The 18803-nt window shown below is 32.7% G+C and overlaps 1 protein-coding gene and 1 non-coding gene across 2 annotated transcripts in view; one reads left to right on the forward strand and one right to left on the reverse strand.

Annotated features, from left to right (window-relative positions):
- Positions 1 to 18803, forward strand: part of Smp_126260 (putative protein phosphatase-2b) — a gene marked incomplete at its 5' end in the record, with an annotated part of 64426 nt that overhangs the window by 25639 nt on the left and 19984 nt on the right. Inside the window, one exon of the mRNA XM_018800136.1 lies at positions 13828 to 13973. Coding sequence (XP_018653980.1) covers positions 13828 to 13973 — 146 coding nt within the window. The remainder of the gene's footprint in view (positions 1 to 13827; positions 13974 to 18803) is intronic.
- Positions 7449 to 7520, reverse strand: Smp_tRNA_00497_Phe_GAA.1.1. The gene has a single exon. It is a non-coding gene (tRNA).

Genomic DNA, 18803 nt, shown 5'->3' on the forward strand with positions numbered 1-18803 from the left:
AGAATGCAAGACTAGTGTTTATTTATGTACTCTTGTGATATACATGATTCGTAGTTTATAAGGCTTAGTGCATCAAATATAATTATATTTAGTGTATTCGTATGATAGATTGCAAATAATTTTCTCATTGTATACCTTACTTGTTCCTCAAAGTTATAGCTTATCTATCCCCAGTTATTCCGTCCATTAATAGATACTGTTGTATTTACAACTGTGATAGCTACAAATTTTGTTTTGCTATAAGGAATGTTTGGCTGCATTCTTTCATTTTTAACAATAACAATATATGTTACCAATTATTTATCTACATCAATAGGATATGTTTGACATATGGTTCTTCTTATCTTTACTTATGTTATTGAATTTTTAACATGAATAAAGTGAATTATTATAATTCACTCTTTATTAGTTAAGTCAATAATGCCGAACATGAGGTAGTAGTTTAATTCCTATGTTTCTCCTGTGTTCCGGGGCAAAAAGTAAAAAAATGGGAAATACTTATACGTCATCATTATAAGGCAAGATCAACAAATATCGCGGGAAATAAAGTGGATTCATTTTATTTCGTCTGCTTTAAATCTCCTACATACGCACTGATTTGTATAACTTAATAAAATGTTTTGCAAATATTATTTGGTGTGTAAACTAGTGAAAAATAATTATAATTACCATATTCATGCAAGTTTATATGAATATTCGTCAATATTTGAACGAAAAGTTTAACAGAAATTGGGCACCGAATAAATTAAAAACATTATTTATGAAAACTATATTTTATCAGTATGTGAATTTGTGGAGATTGTAGTATTTCACAACTGAAATTACAAGTCAATCTAAGGTAGACCACCATTAAAGGCCTGGAAGCACTGGAAAACCGTTTCGTCTTTGTATGGGACACCTCAACAGTGCGCATCTACGATCCCGCACACGGGAATCGAATCTAGGACCCGTTGAATGCCGACTCAGTGGTCTAGTGGTCACGCATTTGTTCTGGGTTCGAATCCCATGTACGGGGGCGTGGATGCGCGCTGTTGAGGAATCGCATACGAAGACGGAACGGTCTTCCAGTGCTTCCAGGTTTTTAATAGTGGTTTAGCTTAGATCTACTCGTGATTTCAATTGTGTAAACTATATATGACATGACCGCAGCGCTTGGAATTTAAATAATTCCAACGTTTCATTCAGCAAACTTGTCGGGAATTGTTCGGCGTAAAAATCAAAAATTATCAAAGAATATATAACGTTTAACAATCAAATCAAATCTATACTTGATACTTATTCAATCATATTAAGATGGTGACCTTAGTCAGTAGGAAATTAATTTGAGTCAGTAAGATGTGAATCACATGAAAAGTACACAGTGTGAAAATAAATGAATGAGTGATTGTGTATGTGTGTAATTTTAAGCTAATAATAGTTAATAATATTTGGTGAATGAATGTTAATCATTTGTTTATTTAACGGTGAAAATAAAAGTGCAAAATGAAAACGTTTTTAAAACTTTACTAGTAACTAGTCTTGTTATTTCAAATGATTCCTTAATTGTCAAAAGTCCATGGTTAGTGACGCACAAAATTCTAATCACTTTTTTGTACTTATTAGTTTAAAGTCTAAAAGTCGTATGTACTATGTTTAATGATTATGGCACCATATGTAATTCAAGTACATTTTATTTATTCCATTACTTTATTTCTAAGAGCTGTTTTATTAAGATTTCCAGTAAATTTTCGAAGTTATTAAATTTATCACTGGTGACTGGCTCCATGAGTTATTTCCTGGAGTTCTAGTGAGAAGCAGTAACCAGTGGAGTTGGGAGATATAAACTCACTGAAGAAATTGGTGAATGGTTGCTAAATTTCGTGGATTGGTTGAAGTAAGACGTTAACACCGTTGGATGCCGGCTCAGTAGTCTAGTGGTCAAGTGCTCGCGCGCGAGACTGGTAGGTCCTGCATTCGAATCTCATGAGGCGGGATCGTGGATGCGCACTGCTAAGAAGTCCCACAATAGGACGAAACGGCCGTCCAGTGCTTCCAGGTTTTCCATGGTGGTCTAGCTTCAATTGACTCATGATCTCAACTATATAAAATTAAATGTATTTTATTATGAAGTTTGGATTAGACTTTTCAATCGAAAACTTCTATAAAACGAATTTAGTGTTTATATGAGAAATTTATTCATAGTTCTTTCAATGTAATTATTCTTAAAGTGTATATAAGTATATGGACATTTTAATTTGATATTTTTTGTTGTTAATTAGTTAATCATCTGCACGTTTATTGTTTATCTGTCATTGAAATGGAAATCAAACATTTTCCCTGTTTTTTTCTTTATTGTTTAATTGTGAAATAATGGAGAAAATGTACAATGCCTTTGATATTGTTCTTAGTTCTTCTAGTCTTATCCCTCTATAGGGATTTCATTTCAAGAAAGGGAACAAAAGATCTGTTGCTACTGATTATATTTTGTGTTTAGAAGTAAAACATTCTGTGACTATACATGGATCATTAGTTGCTTTTCTCAGTGGATTTATTATCATTATTCGTCTATTTCATAGCCAACAAACATTTCACTTTCTAGTGTTAGTCATATAACCTTGGGATGGTATATGAAATTCGACGTTTTACGCAATCCATTTCGTCGACAGTTGTCATGCGTAATTAGTATCCTGGGTTGTCTGAGCTTCAACCTTAGTATTTGCGTTGTCGTGAACTTTTCTTACTACATTCTATCTGTAAAGCACTGGATATTCAAACACCTAGAATATTTTGTTTGATATCTTTTCTTAAAATTCAAGTCTCATCAATATTTTACTCCGATCTATATATTTATATAAAAAAATACCCAGAAAAAGCTTCCATTTCACTAATTAATCTCATGCGTTCAACTCAAAATATGTCATAGACAGATGTACAGATAAAAGTACACCTCAGACTTATTATTGAGAAATGAAACATATTTTTTCACCTGGTATCCGAATTAATATTCATATTTCTCCTTATTTCTCTGTCTTTACAGAAATTTATCTTTTCACATTAGTAGTCGTGTTTTATTGTAGATTTTTCTAGTAACTAGTTGTTCATGGTTAGTGATGTGTACTTCATTAATAAATAATAGTATTAACTATATAAATGAACCATTCCATTCTTTAACGATTCAATTCTAAATTTCTAATTTTACGTAATACACGATTTGGTTTTCACTTTATTGTATCCATCGTCCTTTTAAATCTTTCAACACTCCTGTTGTTGTTTACCAAGCTCCTTGTATATATTAGTGAGTCATATAATTAACGTATATTCATGGACATTGCAAATATATCTACAGTCAGTGAATGTACCTATATCTTACCTTTCTTTTTAGTGTCAGTAGAGTTTCTTTATTATTCTTACTTGAATACATCAAGCGGTAGTCGATAGGAAACCATAGACCTAGGTTTTGTGCTAGTTGACATTCTTCATTAAGGCGTAATTGCGAATTCGAGGAGCTGGTACCCCTATATAATCAGAACCCGTGTCACCTATCTTCACAGTATGAGATGTTACCACTGAGCTATTCGAACATATACACTGCACTTCAGGTTATCTACAACATAACAGGTTAGCTGACACGCTGCTCGTTTTAGTGCAATTAGAGGATAACGTTGTGCCAGTGTTCACGAAAAAGAAATACATATCAATATATTAGATGAGGCGAAATCCTTTTTTTAATATCGACTATTGACATCTTTTCAACTTCGATTTGCTATTAGACCAGTGTGAAAGAGTTATTTACGAAATTCAGCAACAATTTGATATGCAGCATTGAGTTTGTAGTTGAAGTTCTCACGTTGGAGAGAAGATTCTTGAAGTTATATATCTAAATTAGGCAACAAAATCTAATCTAGCTGTTGGTAAGAAATATGATGGCTTCTGAGGTTTACTTAAATGCTAGAGCGTTTGGACAAAATATATTTATCTGATACAGTTAGATTATATTCCAGGGAGATATTTTATTTTGCTTCTAATCAATCTGATGAGTATACTCCAGTCAAATCCTCGAAATACTATAAATATTTCATCTGAAGGCCAACCAAGAGAACTACTGAACAGTTTTAGCTATGCTGTAAGACAGATCGTCACAGAAAGACCATTTAAGGAATTTCAAATGAATCCATATCGTTTTCTGTAAATTTTCTACAGTTATTGAAGCGTTCAGAATGTTTCTTAGCTAGTTGACACTGAGTAAGTTTTAGGAGTATTTTTTTCAACTCCAAATGAGTACACTCCATATTTAGATTAAATAAATGAATGTGTTATTACTTTTTAGACATTTTATGGGACTTCCCAGTTCTCTAAGGATATATGGAGACGTATTAAACTTCTCTGTTTTATATTATATGTACTTACTTTGAACCATAGACTTAAGTTTTATTATTAGTTTCTTTTTGTGTTCGGATTTCAAGATATTAGGAGTACTAAATATGTCTCTTAGTCAAACCATCAAAGATCATTAACTTTCACTGATAAACAGTAACATATCTTCTTGATATGTTTTAACTAAATTTTCAGAACAAAATTATTTGACGTTTTATGTAATTTGTCGTTTGTTTCTACTATCTTTTACTGACGTATAGTGTTGTTGTAAAATGATTCATGAAACTTTAAAATGTAGAGTATATTTACATTAGCCTTTGAAAGAGTTAAAACTGGAAGGACAGAGATTTTTTGCATATTGTAATCTCTACTGAACATCTTGAAAAGAATGTAACAAGTGTTTAAGGTATACTGAACGAATATGCAAAATGCTAAACGTTTAGTAATTCACTAACACGTATAATTCGAATTCCTATGTGTACATATTGTTTAAGTGTGTGTATGTGGCAAGGTATGGATGAGTGAGTGGGTATGGTGATATTCAGTAATTGCGATGTAACAAAATAATCTATTCGTACCTGATTATTGAAAGTGTTCTATTTCGGTTTTACAATTATGCTTTGAATAAATCTATAATTATTTTGGATGTTGCATGGAATATAACTTTTCACTTTATGCATGAAGATCTTAAATATATCAAAGTATGTGTTCAACTACTACCGATAACATTGTTGGTTGCCTACCCAGTGGTCTAGAGATTAAGCATTCGCGCGTGAGCCTGAAGCTCCTGAGTTCGAGTCCTACGAGCAGGGTCGTCGATGCTGAGGAGTCCCATACTAGGGCAAATTGGCCTCCCAGTGCATCCTGGTTTCCAATGGTTGTCCAGCTTAGATGGACTCGTGAATTCAACTGTGAAACTACTACGAACACCCCTATTTACATCACTGTTACGTTTAATGAATTATGAAACAATTAATAATTTTGTTTTTATCATAAATGTAATCCATGATTTTTGCTTTGTAAATTACTTTATACTCTTACACAATTTATAGTATATCTTCTGGTAGCAGTCAGATTCACATATGTGTATATTTGTTTGTGACATTTCGGCTGTTTTCCTCCATTTGTTTATTTTTCTACTTGTTACTGGCCGATTTCACTTATGCGCACAAACTGGATACCCATCGTGCTATTACTGTATCGTTCAGCGTGTTTGACAACTTAGATCTAAATAGTGTAGTTTTGGGGAAAATTTAAAACAAAATTATTGTAGATATACAGACATGTACTTGTATGTATGTATGTTTCTGGATTTTGTACATGTTCAGCTTTTTTATATTTACTTTCTTTGTCGCTTTTTCGTCCGTACACACTGTAGTTGTCTACGGGGTCTCCGATTGAATTGTAAAAAGTTCAACAAGGAAAAATTAAAAATATAAGATAATTTTTAAAATCCTGAACAGAATAAAAACGTTTGTGCTATACAGCAATTTGTTTTATTATACGTAAATGACATTGAAAATGTACTCGCATATATCTATACATATATCAGAATATTAAATTGAATCACGTTTGTAAAAGTTGCCTGGAGCAATGAATACTTCCTTATTTTATGAATCGAAAAGTGTAGAATGTATGTGTCTATCTCTTATGTATGATTGTAGTTAATGTAGCCCACAGGGATATTTGACTTATAAAAAAGTACATAAAATATTGTAACTCGTCTTGTATATTCTCATTTTGTCGTGTTCTGTGCAAACATCTGCTTAGGTTAGTTATTATGGGCTAGTTTAATCGTTATATTTATATTCATCGACGCGTTATCAGTTTTTTCAATTTTTGGCTTATGATAATCGACAAAGTTGGTCCAATATCGTAGCTTATACTATGTCAAGTTTATCCCTTGAATAGCGTGTAAAAATACAGTAAACAGACGTCTAAAGAAGATGATTTTCGTCCTTATCAATATTGCATTGTAAATAAAGAATATTATCTAATACTTACCATGTCAAAGCAAACCTTTATCTAACAAATTGAATCAAAAAGTTTTTATTTTTTGTTTAACTAAGAAAACAAAAACTAATGTTGGATAGTTGTTTAAATTCACACACATACACACACATATATGTATATATTTGTGGAATAAAGACAATTACAAACCAAGTTTATGTACTATGTGACCAAAAACTAACCAACCAACATTAAGGAAATTCATGGTGATTTCCTTAAATACAATGAAAGCTTCGCATTAAAATTATCCTGCTCAGAGACCATAACACATTCAAGATCCTCGTTCTGAGCTATAAGTATTCTCTATCGTCTCAAATTCATGGTTCATTCATGTAGATCATAATTTCAATTGAATTTTCATTGTAACGCGTACTATACATTTTCTCATGATACTCTCAGATTTTTCTCAGTACTCTATGGTTATCAGTCATATTCCGATGAATACCATATTTTTCTTTCGGCTTGTTTGGTGTTACTGCACTAAATATTAGATTATAGTTGTCGGTCTAAGATAAGTATGATATTTGATGGCTATTTTCATTAGGAATGGTTTTCTATTAGATTATTTATTTATTTATTCAAACACATACATATTGGTACAAAGGGGCACCAGATATATATGCGCCACACTTTTTTTGTGTGAGGGCTATGATACTGCCCGGGTGCCCAAACCGAAGCAGGTGGTTTTCTTAGGGGTCCACAACCGGAGCCTTTGACCTAAAGGTCTGATCCACAAGGCAGTGGAGCATCGTAAGGAGATGCAGTCCCATGATAGCCGGTGACCAACAATTGGTTCATACGCCATTTGTTCCCTCAGGATACTGGAGCCCATGTGCACCATTGGTTTGGAATCAGGGTTTTCCAACTCCCCTAGGTGGACTTTCCATGTCCACCAATCCGGTTAAAGCGTTGGACATTCACTTTTTGTCTCCTCATTTTCGTAAACAACACCCCCTCCACGAGAAGGCAGTGAGTAGGAATTCCCTGGCAGAGGTTATATACGCGTGGCCATTTGGAGAGGGAGAGCAGACTCTCCCCACTCTCTGCCGTACCAGGGCATTTGGGGGCAGTAAAAGCCTGTCGCCTGCCGGAACCCGGAATCGAACCGGGGACATTTAGATCTTCAGTCTAACGCTCTCCCAACTGAGCTACTCCGGCTTTCTATTAGAAAATAGAAAGCATCAGACAATTGTTTTGTTTTTGTCCCAGACTCCTCAACATTAAACATTGGCTATTAACCTATCTCCTACAGTCATTGTATTCGTGTTATTTTTTATTCAATACAGTTCAAATCAGATTTACATTAGAATCAACTATTCTCATTTGAATTCTTTTATATTTTTATTCTTAATAAAAACAGGCTCATATTACAACTGTTACGTTTTATATATTAACTTGTAATTTCCTTTATGGAATAAACTGGAGCATCTAAAGAACTTTTGAAAATTAACATAATTGCCACGTTGCAGATATACATCATTCTATGATTTTCAATTAATCTTTAGCTAATATCAGTTTATCGCAAAAATGATTAGATTCGAACGTAGTATTGCATTCATTCGTTTTCGTTGATATCATATTTGTTCACTGACACATTATTAACAGTTGTATGGTTTGTGTAGATCGCTGAATTTTGTAGTTTACATTACGTACTAACCTTATTTAGGCATTCATTGAAAATTGAGAAGTTATGGACAATACGGTGGAGGCCTGTTTGAATACCTGGGCTGCCCGTTCGCGTTATTTAGATATTTCAACAAATTATCTTTTTTTTTTCTTTGTTTTAATACATCATTATGTTTATTAATCGCACCACCTATTCAGGTGCGTTTATCATAAGTTTACGACCTTTCGCTCCACATGTTACAAAAAAGTACATTCAGCAACGTGGTGGCTGGAAATATCCATAGAAAAGAAAGAACTTTGTTCAGATGTCGATTCCTGATTGGCCAACAACTAACTGGCGATCACTCAATATTTATTGTCAGGATCGATCAAGAAATAAGAAATGGAAACTTGTTGAAATACTTTGTGCTGATAATTCTATATCGTACCAAAAATATAATACTGAATAAAGCTAATAACAATAATAATAATAATAATAATAGTTGTATACACCCACGATTACGCTAGAGACCGAATCTTGGACCTTTAGGTCTACAGCAACTACTTAACCTTTAGATCACTGAGTTGGTAACCGATTGATTACATTTCTACCTTGGATAAATTTGTGGTGTTTCGCACCCATCTCAATAGATGACTACCTCATACGCGACGTATCTTCATTATCATTCTGTAATTTATTTACTTTTGTTTGATAAATTAATTCGGTCGGTTCTTACCAAAAACAAAAATGCTTTAATATATATCGATCGACCTTTATGCTTTTCAAACTTGCACTTCATCTTGATATGTTTATTATATGTGAGACAATAAAATGCTAGAAACCAATCTGTTCTAATCAAAGTTAACTGTCGGATTTTGATCCATTAATAATAATTATTATTATAACGAAATAATGATATATTTGTAATATCCCAATTAGTAAAAGTTTAGATTTCTAACGCTTCATGACATGACGGAAGTCACTTCTTCAGAGTAAATAAATAAATAGCCGAATTAAATTAATGCAAGTTTAAATAGAGTAAAGGAACAAGGTGGAATAATTATTTCAATGAAAATAGGTCTGATTATGTCAATCTTATATGGATCTTTTTGTTATGTAGTAGCGAAGACATAAGTACGGGTAACTAGATTATCTATATCTATATTCATCTTATTGTAAGCTTCATTTTGACATATTGATTATTATTGTATGATTTACTGTTCCTAAGTTATGCTCAGTTTTATTGATTATTGTCTCCCACGCTTACAGCCTCATTTGGCCTGGTTTTGTACAAATATAATTTTCTATTTTATGGTATGGTGTGGTCTGCCTGTCTGGTATATAGATAAAGTATGTTTGAAATAAACGATTCGCATTACAGCAGCTGCTATTGATGTTTTTGGACTCAAGTGGACGGGTTAGGCGGATGAGGACCAATAAGGACGCTAGATTACTCATATTAATCGAACGTCATTGTCACAGTGTGAAGGTCGTAGAAGGCGTATTCTATTGGTGGATAATTTACGCGGATTACGTCCTTGTTAAATTCGTAAGGTCATAACGAATCAGCGACGACCTTGGTCAAGTCATAACAATTGGCTACCGCCTAGGTCAAGTCATAACAAATTGGCGACGGGGATTTCGGTAAAAAAAGTACAAGAATTGGGACGTGATTTTGTCGAAAAAGTACAGCAGTCGGTGACGTATTTTGGAATTAAATAAGCTGTAATAATTGCCGGCGGCTTTTGGAGTTATTATTATTATTAGCAGTAAAAAAATGACGATTTCTCTGGAACAGTTGCAGATAATATTAGAGCACCAGAATCAGCAGATGTTAAGCTTCCAGCAGAAACTATTTGAAACATTTTTGGACAAATTTTTCACTAAACAAAACGTCTCAGGAAATAAAGAAATTATTTATAATGCAGATAATGGTGTGGAAATGGCCGTCTCAGAAGAACGCCAAGTTGAGGGTTCAATTCCCTTTATATCTGACGGAAAATGCAAAATTGGTAAGTTGGCCGGTTCAGAGCAAGACAATATCTTGCCTAATGCACATGGAACTGTGACAGTATCAGATGAGCAAGAAAAAGAAGGTTCCGCAGACAACCCCCGGAGTCCAGAATCAAATGAAACACCATTAAGTCCGCCCATATCTGAAGACAAACTTAAGTCAGAACAGAACTACAGTTTGCGTGATGTTGGCCAAGAAAACTGGAAGAACGCATCTCCAGAAAATAACTGGAACAGTACAGTTAACCAAATTGCGCCAAATGTGTTTCGAAATCATGGGGAGACAGAAGCCTATAATATGGGTTCGCGTAATGATGCCCATAATTCTGATGAAATTTCGTATAAAGATGAGAAAAATAAGTCGGTCGAATCAGATGGTGATAAAAAATCTAATGCAATTTTATTAGATGCCGATTCTCCTAGTTATCTAATATCCTCTAGTGAAAATTTTAATGAATTTGATGGAGATATTTCAGAAAAGCTGAATTCCGATAACCTAAAATCAAATATCGTTCATCATCATCTATTCATTTCTAGTAGATTCTGCGTTCAATACGAGGAATATGTCCTAAATAAAGTCATACTAATTGTATTTTGGAGATATGAGGATCCAACATTATTTCGTGGGGGAGGAAATGTTGGAGAATTTCAACTTACAGATAATTTTTTTTTAAATCAGAAGCTAATCTTCGAATCTTCAAAAAAGGGGAGGTGTTATGTAGTAGCGAAGACATAAGTACGGGTAACTAGATTATCTATATCTATATTCATCTTATTGTAAGCTTCATTTTGACATATTGATTATTATTGTATGATTTACTGTTCCTAAGTTATGCTCAGTTTTATTGATTATTGTCTCCCACGCTTACAGCCTCATTTGGCCTGGTTTTGTACAAATATAATTTTCTATTTTATGGTATGGTGTGGTCTGCCTGTCTGGTATATAGATAAAGTATGTTTGAAATAAACGATTCGCATTACAGCAGCTGCTATTGATGTTTTTGGACTCAAGTGGACGGGTTAGGCGGATGAGGACCAATAAGGACGCTAGATTACTCATATTAATCGAACGTCATTGTCACAGTGTGAAGGTCGTAGAAGGCGTATTCTATTGGTGGATAATTTACGCGGATTACGTCCTTGTTAAATTCGTAAGGTCATAACGAATCAGCGACGACCTTGATCAAGTCATAACAATTGGCTACCGCCTAGGTCAAGTCATAACACTTTTTTAGTCAAATTCATTCTGTATCGGACATTACTGTATTTATATGTATGATGGTGGGTATGATAAATGTGTAATTCGTAATATAAAGGAGTAGAGTTGAGATCTGAGTGTGTGCGGGTTGTGTGGGAAGTGAACAGCTATATGTAGTTGTTTGGATAAACACTTCAAGTTAAATAAATAGCCAGACCTTCTTTCTTATTGGGGGTATAGGGATTTGACACTATATGAAACGCTTCATCTACTCGCCTCTTTTTATAGTCGGAAAAAGCTTTCTGAGTTGTTTTCATATTTTTTAATATCTATTTGGTGGTCATTAAAAATCACATGTACTGGTATCGGCGGTTTGATTTGTAGATTTTCCAACTCTACAGGCTTACGAGATCTTTTTGTGTGGCTTAAGTGTTACTTGGCACGAGTCGAGATTTCTGGGCAAGACTCTGCAATATAGATTGCATCATAATCGACACAACCTAGTCTATAGACAAAATTATATGTGGATGTTGACGCGATCTTATCATTCATTTTAACTAAAACATTTCTAAGAGTGTTGGTTGTTTCATAGAAAGCTTATTTTTGTATGTTTTCTAGATGCTTACCTTGTCGGCAAGGTAAAATTTGATAGCATTTCAAGGTATTTCATTAGGATTGTTATTTAAAGATGCATCGTTTCTTTTTAATATACTCTTAATAATATTCATAGGGAAATTTTCAGGTTGTATTATGTTTGTTATAGTATTGTCTAACACTGCATTACGTTTTTATAGGCTGCTAAAAATTCACAAACCTGATATCCCACTAAGACCCATAATGGATTTCACAAGTACCCTCTTATCTAATTATCTAAGCGGTATACTGAGGCCACTTCAAGACAATTTACATAATGTCATTAAAGATTCATATGAGTTATTTTATTATTAACTTTCTACCTAATGCTCAGTTTGTTTTTAAATTATCAAGTCAAACTTTGGCAGTGATACCAATTATTATATTGAGAAATTGTTTAAATGGGAATCGAAAATGTGTTTTTAGAAAAACTAAATTAACTTTTATATTGAATGTTGCCAAAGGAAATAAACGAATAAATAATCCATAAAATTTAGAATACTTCAATTGAGAAGTAACAAATATTCCTAACTTTGTCTTAATATACTCCACTTTTTTTTCTAATATCTCCACACTGTCTTATTCAAAACTGACCGAAACTTTAGGATATTTTTACAGGATCTTATCAGTGATGTAATCTAAAGGTTGATTTTTCACAAAAATGGAAAGTTGTGTTCTTCTTTTTGTGTTTTGTTTCCTTTCCGTTTCTTTTTCTTTCTATTTCTCTTCATTTGATATACTCAGAAATGCGCGTGCAGTAAAATTTAGGTCATAAAAATAACAAAAACTTTGTTTTAATTAATTTTGACTGTTGTCGTAACTGTTTATATCCCAAGTATATTTGCCTTAACCTAATTATAAGCATGTATTGTTTGTTTTGTGTCAGGTGTTTTGAATTTTGGTTTAGAAGGAATTTTTAATTTGTCTGATTTGTTGTCTCGATTGTGTCTTCTAAAGTGAAACTCTATTGGTAAGTGAATAAAAGCGCAAAGTGAAAGTCAAGATTTTCTAACATGTCTATAATTATTCATTATGTAAGGATACTTTAGAGTTTGCATCACGAACTGAACTTAGTTTATTATTCCCTCTAAATCAGTAATAACTAAACGGCTGTTTTGTTTTAGTATGATACTCCACAGCAGTGTGCATCTACAACCCCACAAAAGATTGAAACTAGAACCTCTAGGTTTCGTGGTATTCTCTCAACATTTTGTCACGTTTGTGACTTCAGTCAGTTAGTGGTATTACTGCACCATGTAAATATCTCTCACCCGACATTGTTAAGATCCATTTGTCACGGCCTTTCACTAAAACTCCTAGCAACGCCTCTCAAAATTAGTCACTAGCGAGTGCATGAGAATTGTCAGTGTAGCGTTTTATGGAGAATATATACATATATAATCAGTAAAATATAATTAACGCTAGTAAAATCATTACGATAACACTTGTTTTTATTCTATAAATTCAACAACCTTCAGTTTCTTAAAATTATCATACTGTATTCTCACTGTCTTGTATGTATCCCTAAAGGATTCATTTCGAATTTCAATCAATATATTTTGGCCGAAAAGTTAAGATCTTTAGTTTTAGTTACAATTTCTGATGTATGAATCGTCACCAATTAAAGTTTACGGATGCAAATTAATTAATTGTTTACCAATATGTATTGTCACTCGTTCGAAATTATTTTACGATGTTAATCGGCATATTTATTGTTCAACAGTGCTTTCGTCTGTTCACATGCTGCAGATAATAATTCGAGTCACTTTTAAAAATATTCAATAAATCAATGGATAGTGGTTCCGGAATATTTTACCTCATCGTATTGTGTACGAGATGAAAATTAACTGTTGAGAATGTTTTATATTCTTCAAACGCGTTAATTATTTGAAGAATACCATAGTTTTTTTTTAGGTTACTACGTCATATCTCTGAACTCCCCTAAGGTTGCCTTACAATGCATGTGTTGTGTTTTATTTAATTTTCATATATACTTTTCTAATTTATTTTTTAGGTAAGATAAAATATACAGAAGAGGTTTATGAAGCCTGTATGGAAGCATTCGATTGTTTACCGTTGGCAGCTTTGATGAATCAACAGTTTTTGTGTGTTCATGGTGGTCTTTCTCCGGAAATTCATACTTTGGATGATATACGTCGCGTAAGTTTGTATTTTATTGTCAACTCTCGTTCAATTTTATTATCGTATATCATTTTGAAGTTAATAAATTTGTTTAAATATTTATATGCTTGACCAACAAATTTCTGTCGTTACAAAGCAACTATTAAACAACTCTTAGGGTAAAGATATAAATATTTTATAGTTTTGCCATTATAGATGCCTACTCAAACTGTTAGAAAATGAAATTAGAATGTATTTCATTATTACTCATCCGTAGATGGTATCATTGGCTAGTTTTATTCTATTATTTCAGTTTAATGGTCAATGAATTTTGATATTTGAGGTTTTTACCTGTTTAACATCTTGGCTTTTTCGACCGCTTAGTTTAGATTGCTTTTTGGGGGTTCTCCTTTACTTTGGAGTTTGAGTGGACCTTGTTTACTCATGTTTATAGATACCTGAGTGTCATGTAAAGTCTCTAATTCTTGGAAAGAAATGAATTTTGAGATCCATTTTGGAGGAAAAATGAGGTATATTGTACCCTCTTGGGTTTAGTGGCTTCTAAACCATTACTTTTAAGCTGTTTCAGATGGAAACGCTGACTTGTATACAAGTATCGTGCATTTTTACAAATATCAACCACACTAGAAGTAACCTCCATTTATAAGTGGAATCAGTTTTACCTCGCGTTACAGATATGCTACTCACAACTAACTGCACTTTTAAATCATAAATTAATTAAATACATGAATATAATGCTACAGGTATCTTATCTGATTCACATGTTCATCGATACTTGAAAATAAAGTAATATTTATATACATAGATGAAAATTACTAAACCAATCAATAGTGTTTATGAGTTCATGATAACTTTAAAATAACTAAACTTAATAAGTAAAATGTATTAATTGCTTGGTATACTAGTAGTGATCAGAATAATAACAACTTGTATAAGCGTTCGAACACAGAAAGTTGGTTAGAACTTGACAAAATAAACATTAAAGTTACAATCATTAGAAAAATACTAAAGTTACGGAGTAAAAAGCGTTTAACTATTTAAATAGTGAAGCATATTTATGAGAAGTGAGGTGGCAATAAACAATCAAAGGATGTGAAAAATCAGTAAAATTGTTTGTTAAGCCAAGGAAAGGGATAAGAGTGTTACAAATTCCCTCTAAATACATAGACTTGGATTGTAGGTTCGAATCCCTGCTATATGTAGGAGGTGAAATTGATTTTCTTTGGGAAATAACAGTGTACGGTAAATTACATGAAATGATTCAGTTTTAACTACTACATGACCATAGTCTATCAAGTATAATAAAATAGAGCTACGTGTTATCTTTGTTTGACCTTTTACAACATAATCTGATGAGGATCTAATTGAAGACAGTATTGTTTACTTTATGTTTTGTTCTTATTTACATCATGGGAAATTTCAATATTTTAAGTTGTAATGTTTCCAAAAATGTTTTAATCAGAATCAACCAAACGGAATTTTTTAACCCGCGCCCGTACCATTGAATCAAGCACCACAAAACTGATTTCACAACGATACACCGAAAATGTATAAACACCCAAGCATTTTTCCCTGTATCATCCTCAGTTGGAGTGGGGAATAAACCTTTTGTTTTCTTTTGTCCTCTTATCTTCTTGGGTGCTGGGTCAAAAGTTATATGGGTCATAGTGTAAGTTCTTTTAAAAAATATTTATGTGAGTTCACTAATTGCGTTAAGCTTTGTATTACTATTGGATTGATATTTCGAATTACTCAGCTAGCGCCGAGTCATCACACTTTTTTAGGATAAAATTTGAATTCAGTCTAATAATGTGAAAAAAGAAAGACATCCTCTGACTACTGGGTAATAACCGTTTTTATATTGTCTTGTGATCACTTTTCGAATATTGTTACTCAACTTGGTGTCTCGACAGTGTGATGTAAATTATCTGATCGTAGGTAATTGCTGACTAAGGGCAGTAAACCTCTAAGTAACGTCCTATGTTTTTAGTTTATACTAGTACTTTTGAAGTCATTCTGACTTACTTGTCTAATTAAATAACCTTTAATCACAGAGTCTCCATTTCGAGTTCTGTAACAGTAAGTTCAGTTAAAATGGTAGGACATATATGGATATGGGTGTCATATCATCCGTCTCCAAGTACGCTAAGTAATTGACTACAGAAGTCGTTAAGTTTAGTGGCTATGACATTGACTACGGGAAATCGTCGAAAACCTTGTGTTCAGGTACTTTACTCAAATACATTCGACAATATAACAAGATGAAGGCTAATATCACCACATAAAATTGTTTGTTTACTATAGTACCGTTTCCTAGTTTATTTATAACTTGATGGCATATATATATATATATATATATATATATATATATACTCTATAATATATAGAAAGGTATGATGAAATGGATCCTGTTAAATAATTTATGAAACTTAAGTTTAATTGATACAGATTGTACTTTATGAAAAGACATATTTGAGTGTTAATACCATTTGGAAAATTTATTTTTTACTATACTAACTTTTCGAACTTTTTACTTTTTTTTCTAATGGAATATGTACACAGTCTGTAAGATAAGAAAACAAAAATTCTTGGTTTGATCCAAGGTAAATATTTCTCCCTATGAGATACATTTGTTATGGGAAATTTTTTTCCTCTCGAGGCATGTAGAATGAATCTTTGACCATATAGCTATAATTGAATATGTTTATGTTAAATTAATCTTGTAATTACAACTGTTGAAAATGTCTGATTGTAATAGGTCTGAACTTGTTGGCATGTTTTGTTCAAGTATTACGTAACAATATTTAGAAGATATTTGGACGATCCTATTAATCAAATGCACTTACAAGTTTCTGTCAGTTGTTTATTCTAGCTACTCATAGTGTAAAATGTCGTTATTAGATGCTTTTTTTCTAGTTGTAAGATAATATTAGGGTTTATGGGATTCTTGTTCTTGACAATTTAGTCTACAACCTCTTTGATTTTCGAAGAAGTTGTATATATTTATAAGCCGTCGTCAAGACTTGAATTAACAGTTTTACGGGCATTCAGGATCGAGCATTTAGAAAACAACGAACTTAAAATTATATTTCTGAAAACCTCAATGGTTTGAGTTCATTAGTTTCAACGTCCTGTTCAGTTCTTTTGTTCAATCGTGTTTAAGAAGATATTTAACATCAGAATTATCAATGATAAATAAAACCGAAAAGGAACACTACGCTAAACAAATATCTATTTAATCATATAACTCTGATTATAATGTGAATGTGAATAAAGTCGTGAAGTACAATGGTGATGTGTACTTAAGTTATTTATTTATTATTATTATTATCAAAATCTGTTAATCGTATGTAACCTGAAGCTTTGACTAGGGTCAAACTAACAATTCTGGTTATTAGAAAATTAACAGTTGGTAGAGATATAATGAGCTTGTCAAGGCATATGTCGTGTGCTACTTTGTTTATCAATAAAAAAATCTACTCACTAGTTAAGAGTGAGTTGTTTACCATGGCTTTCTCTGCTCAGTGTACAAATGAATATTAGGGTTAAATGTGGTATTAAATTCTAGTTCATCTCAGACTACTTGGATATCCATTTGTTTTAGTTTCGATAGTCAATAATGAATTTTCTTCATACACAATAAATTTTTGAGTTATTCTGGGTTTGTGTAATACAGTTTGATACACAGCTTCTAAAGGATGCAATTCTATCTTTTAAGGCTTATATGTTCTTCCAGTAATTTGAGAACATACTTCGACGTTGAAATCACTTATTTTAAATCTCTGATGTTTTCCTAAACTTAATTTTATATTCAAGTTGTTGTGACTTTAAGCCCCGGCTAATTATCGCGTGATTTATTCGCTAATCGAAGTACGACTTATTCAATCTTAGTACTGTGCTAAACCAATGACGTTCGACCGGTATGAGCAGCCTAGCGTCCTTATCAGTCCTCTGTTCGCCTAGCCCGTCCGTTGAGTCCAGAACACTATGCGAATCATTTATTGCAATTCAAAAATACTTGGCTTATATGCCAGCCAAACAGACCGCATCACACCATAAAATAGGAAATAACATTTACACAAGATCAAGCCAAAATGTGGCTGTGAATGTGGGAGACTGTAATCAATAAACTGAATATAATTTAGGAACAGTAAATCGTATAATAACAATCTATAGGTCAAAATGAAGCTTATAATGAGGGAAATATAGATATACATAACCTAGTTCCTGAATAGTTAATCGATAAGAATATATACATATATATATATATAATATTAGTCCATTAATAGATCCCGAAAGTTACTCGTAGTTGTGAGTAGTTTTAGTAGCATATGTACATTTCAAGGTTTTGCTTTCATACTATTAAATATTACAGAAAAGATAATGAGACAGCCTTTATCGATTTCACAAGTCAGGGGACTATAATCCAGGAAATAAGTGAATTCTATATAAGCACATATTTTTCCACCAATTATGTGGTTTAAATGCTCTTCAAGAAATATGTATGCTGAAAAAGGTTTTAATTGATCGAAGAGTGAGTGGTGTATAGGTTAAGCGCTCACGTATTTGTCCTAAGATTCTAGGTCCAATCTTCGGTGGGATCGTGGATGTTAACTGCCGAAGAGTCCTGTGCCAGGACGAAACAACTGCCCAGCGTCCCTTTATTTTCGGTGGTTGTCTAGCTAGGATCAGCTCGTTATTTAAACTACCAATATTGATTTCTCACAGTACTTGATCATGTTTGGTTTTCTGTTAATATTTTGTTTATAAACATGGTATTTTCATGAAGTGCAGTCTTTTTCTGGCTAGTGTTTTTGTCTTCAATCCCAAGTCATTCTAGTATTTAAG

This window comes from Schistosoma mansoni, chromosome W, assembly GCF_000237925.1.
Source record: "Schistosoma mansoni strain Puerto Rico chromosome W, complete genome".
In the NCBI taxonomy this organism is placed as follows: Eukaryota; Metazoa; Platyhelminthes; class Trematoda; order Strigeidida; family Schistosomatidae; genus Schistosoma; species Schistosoma mansoni.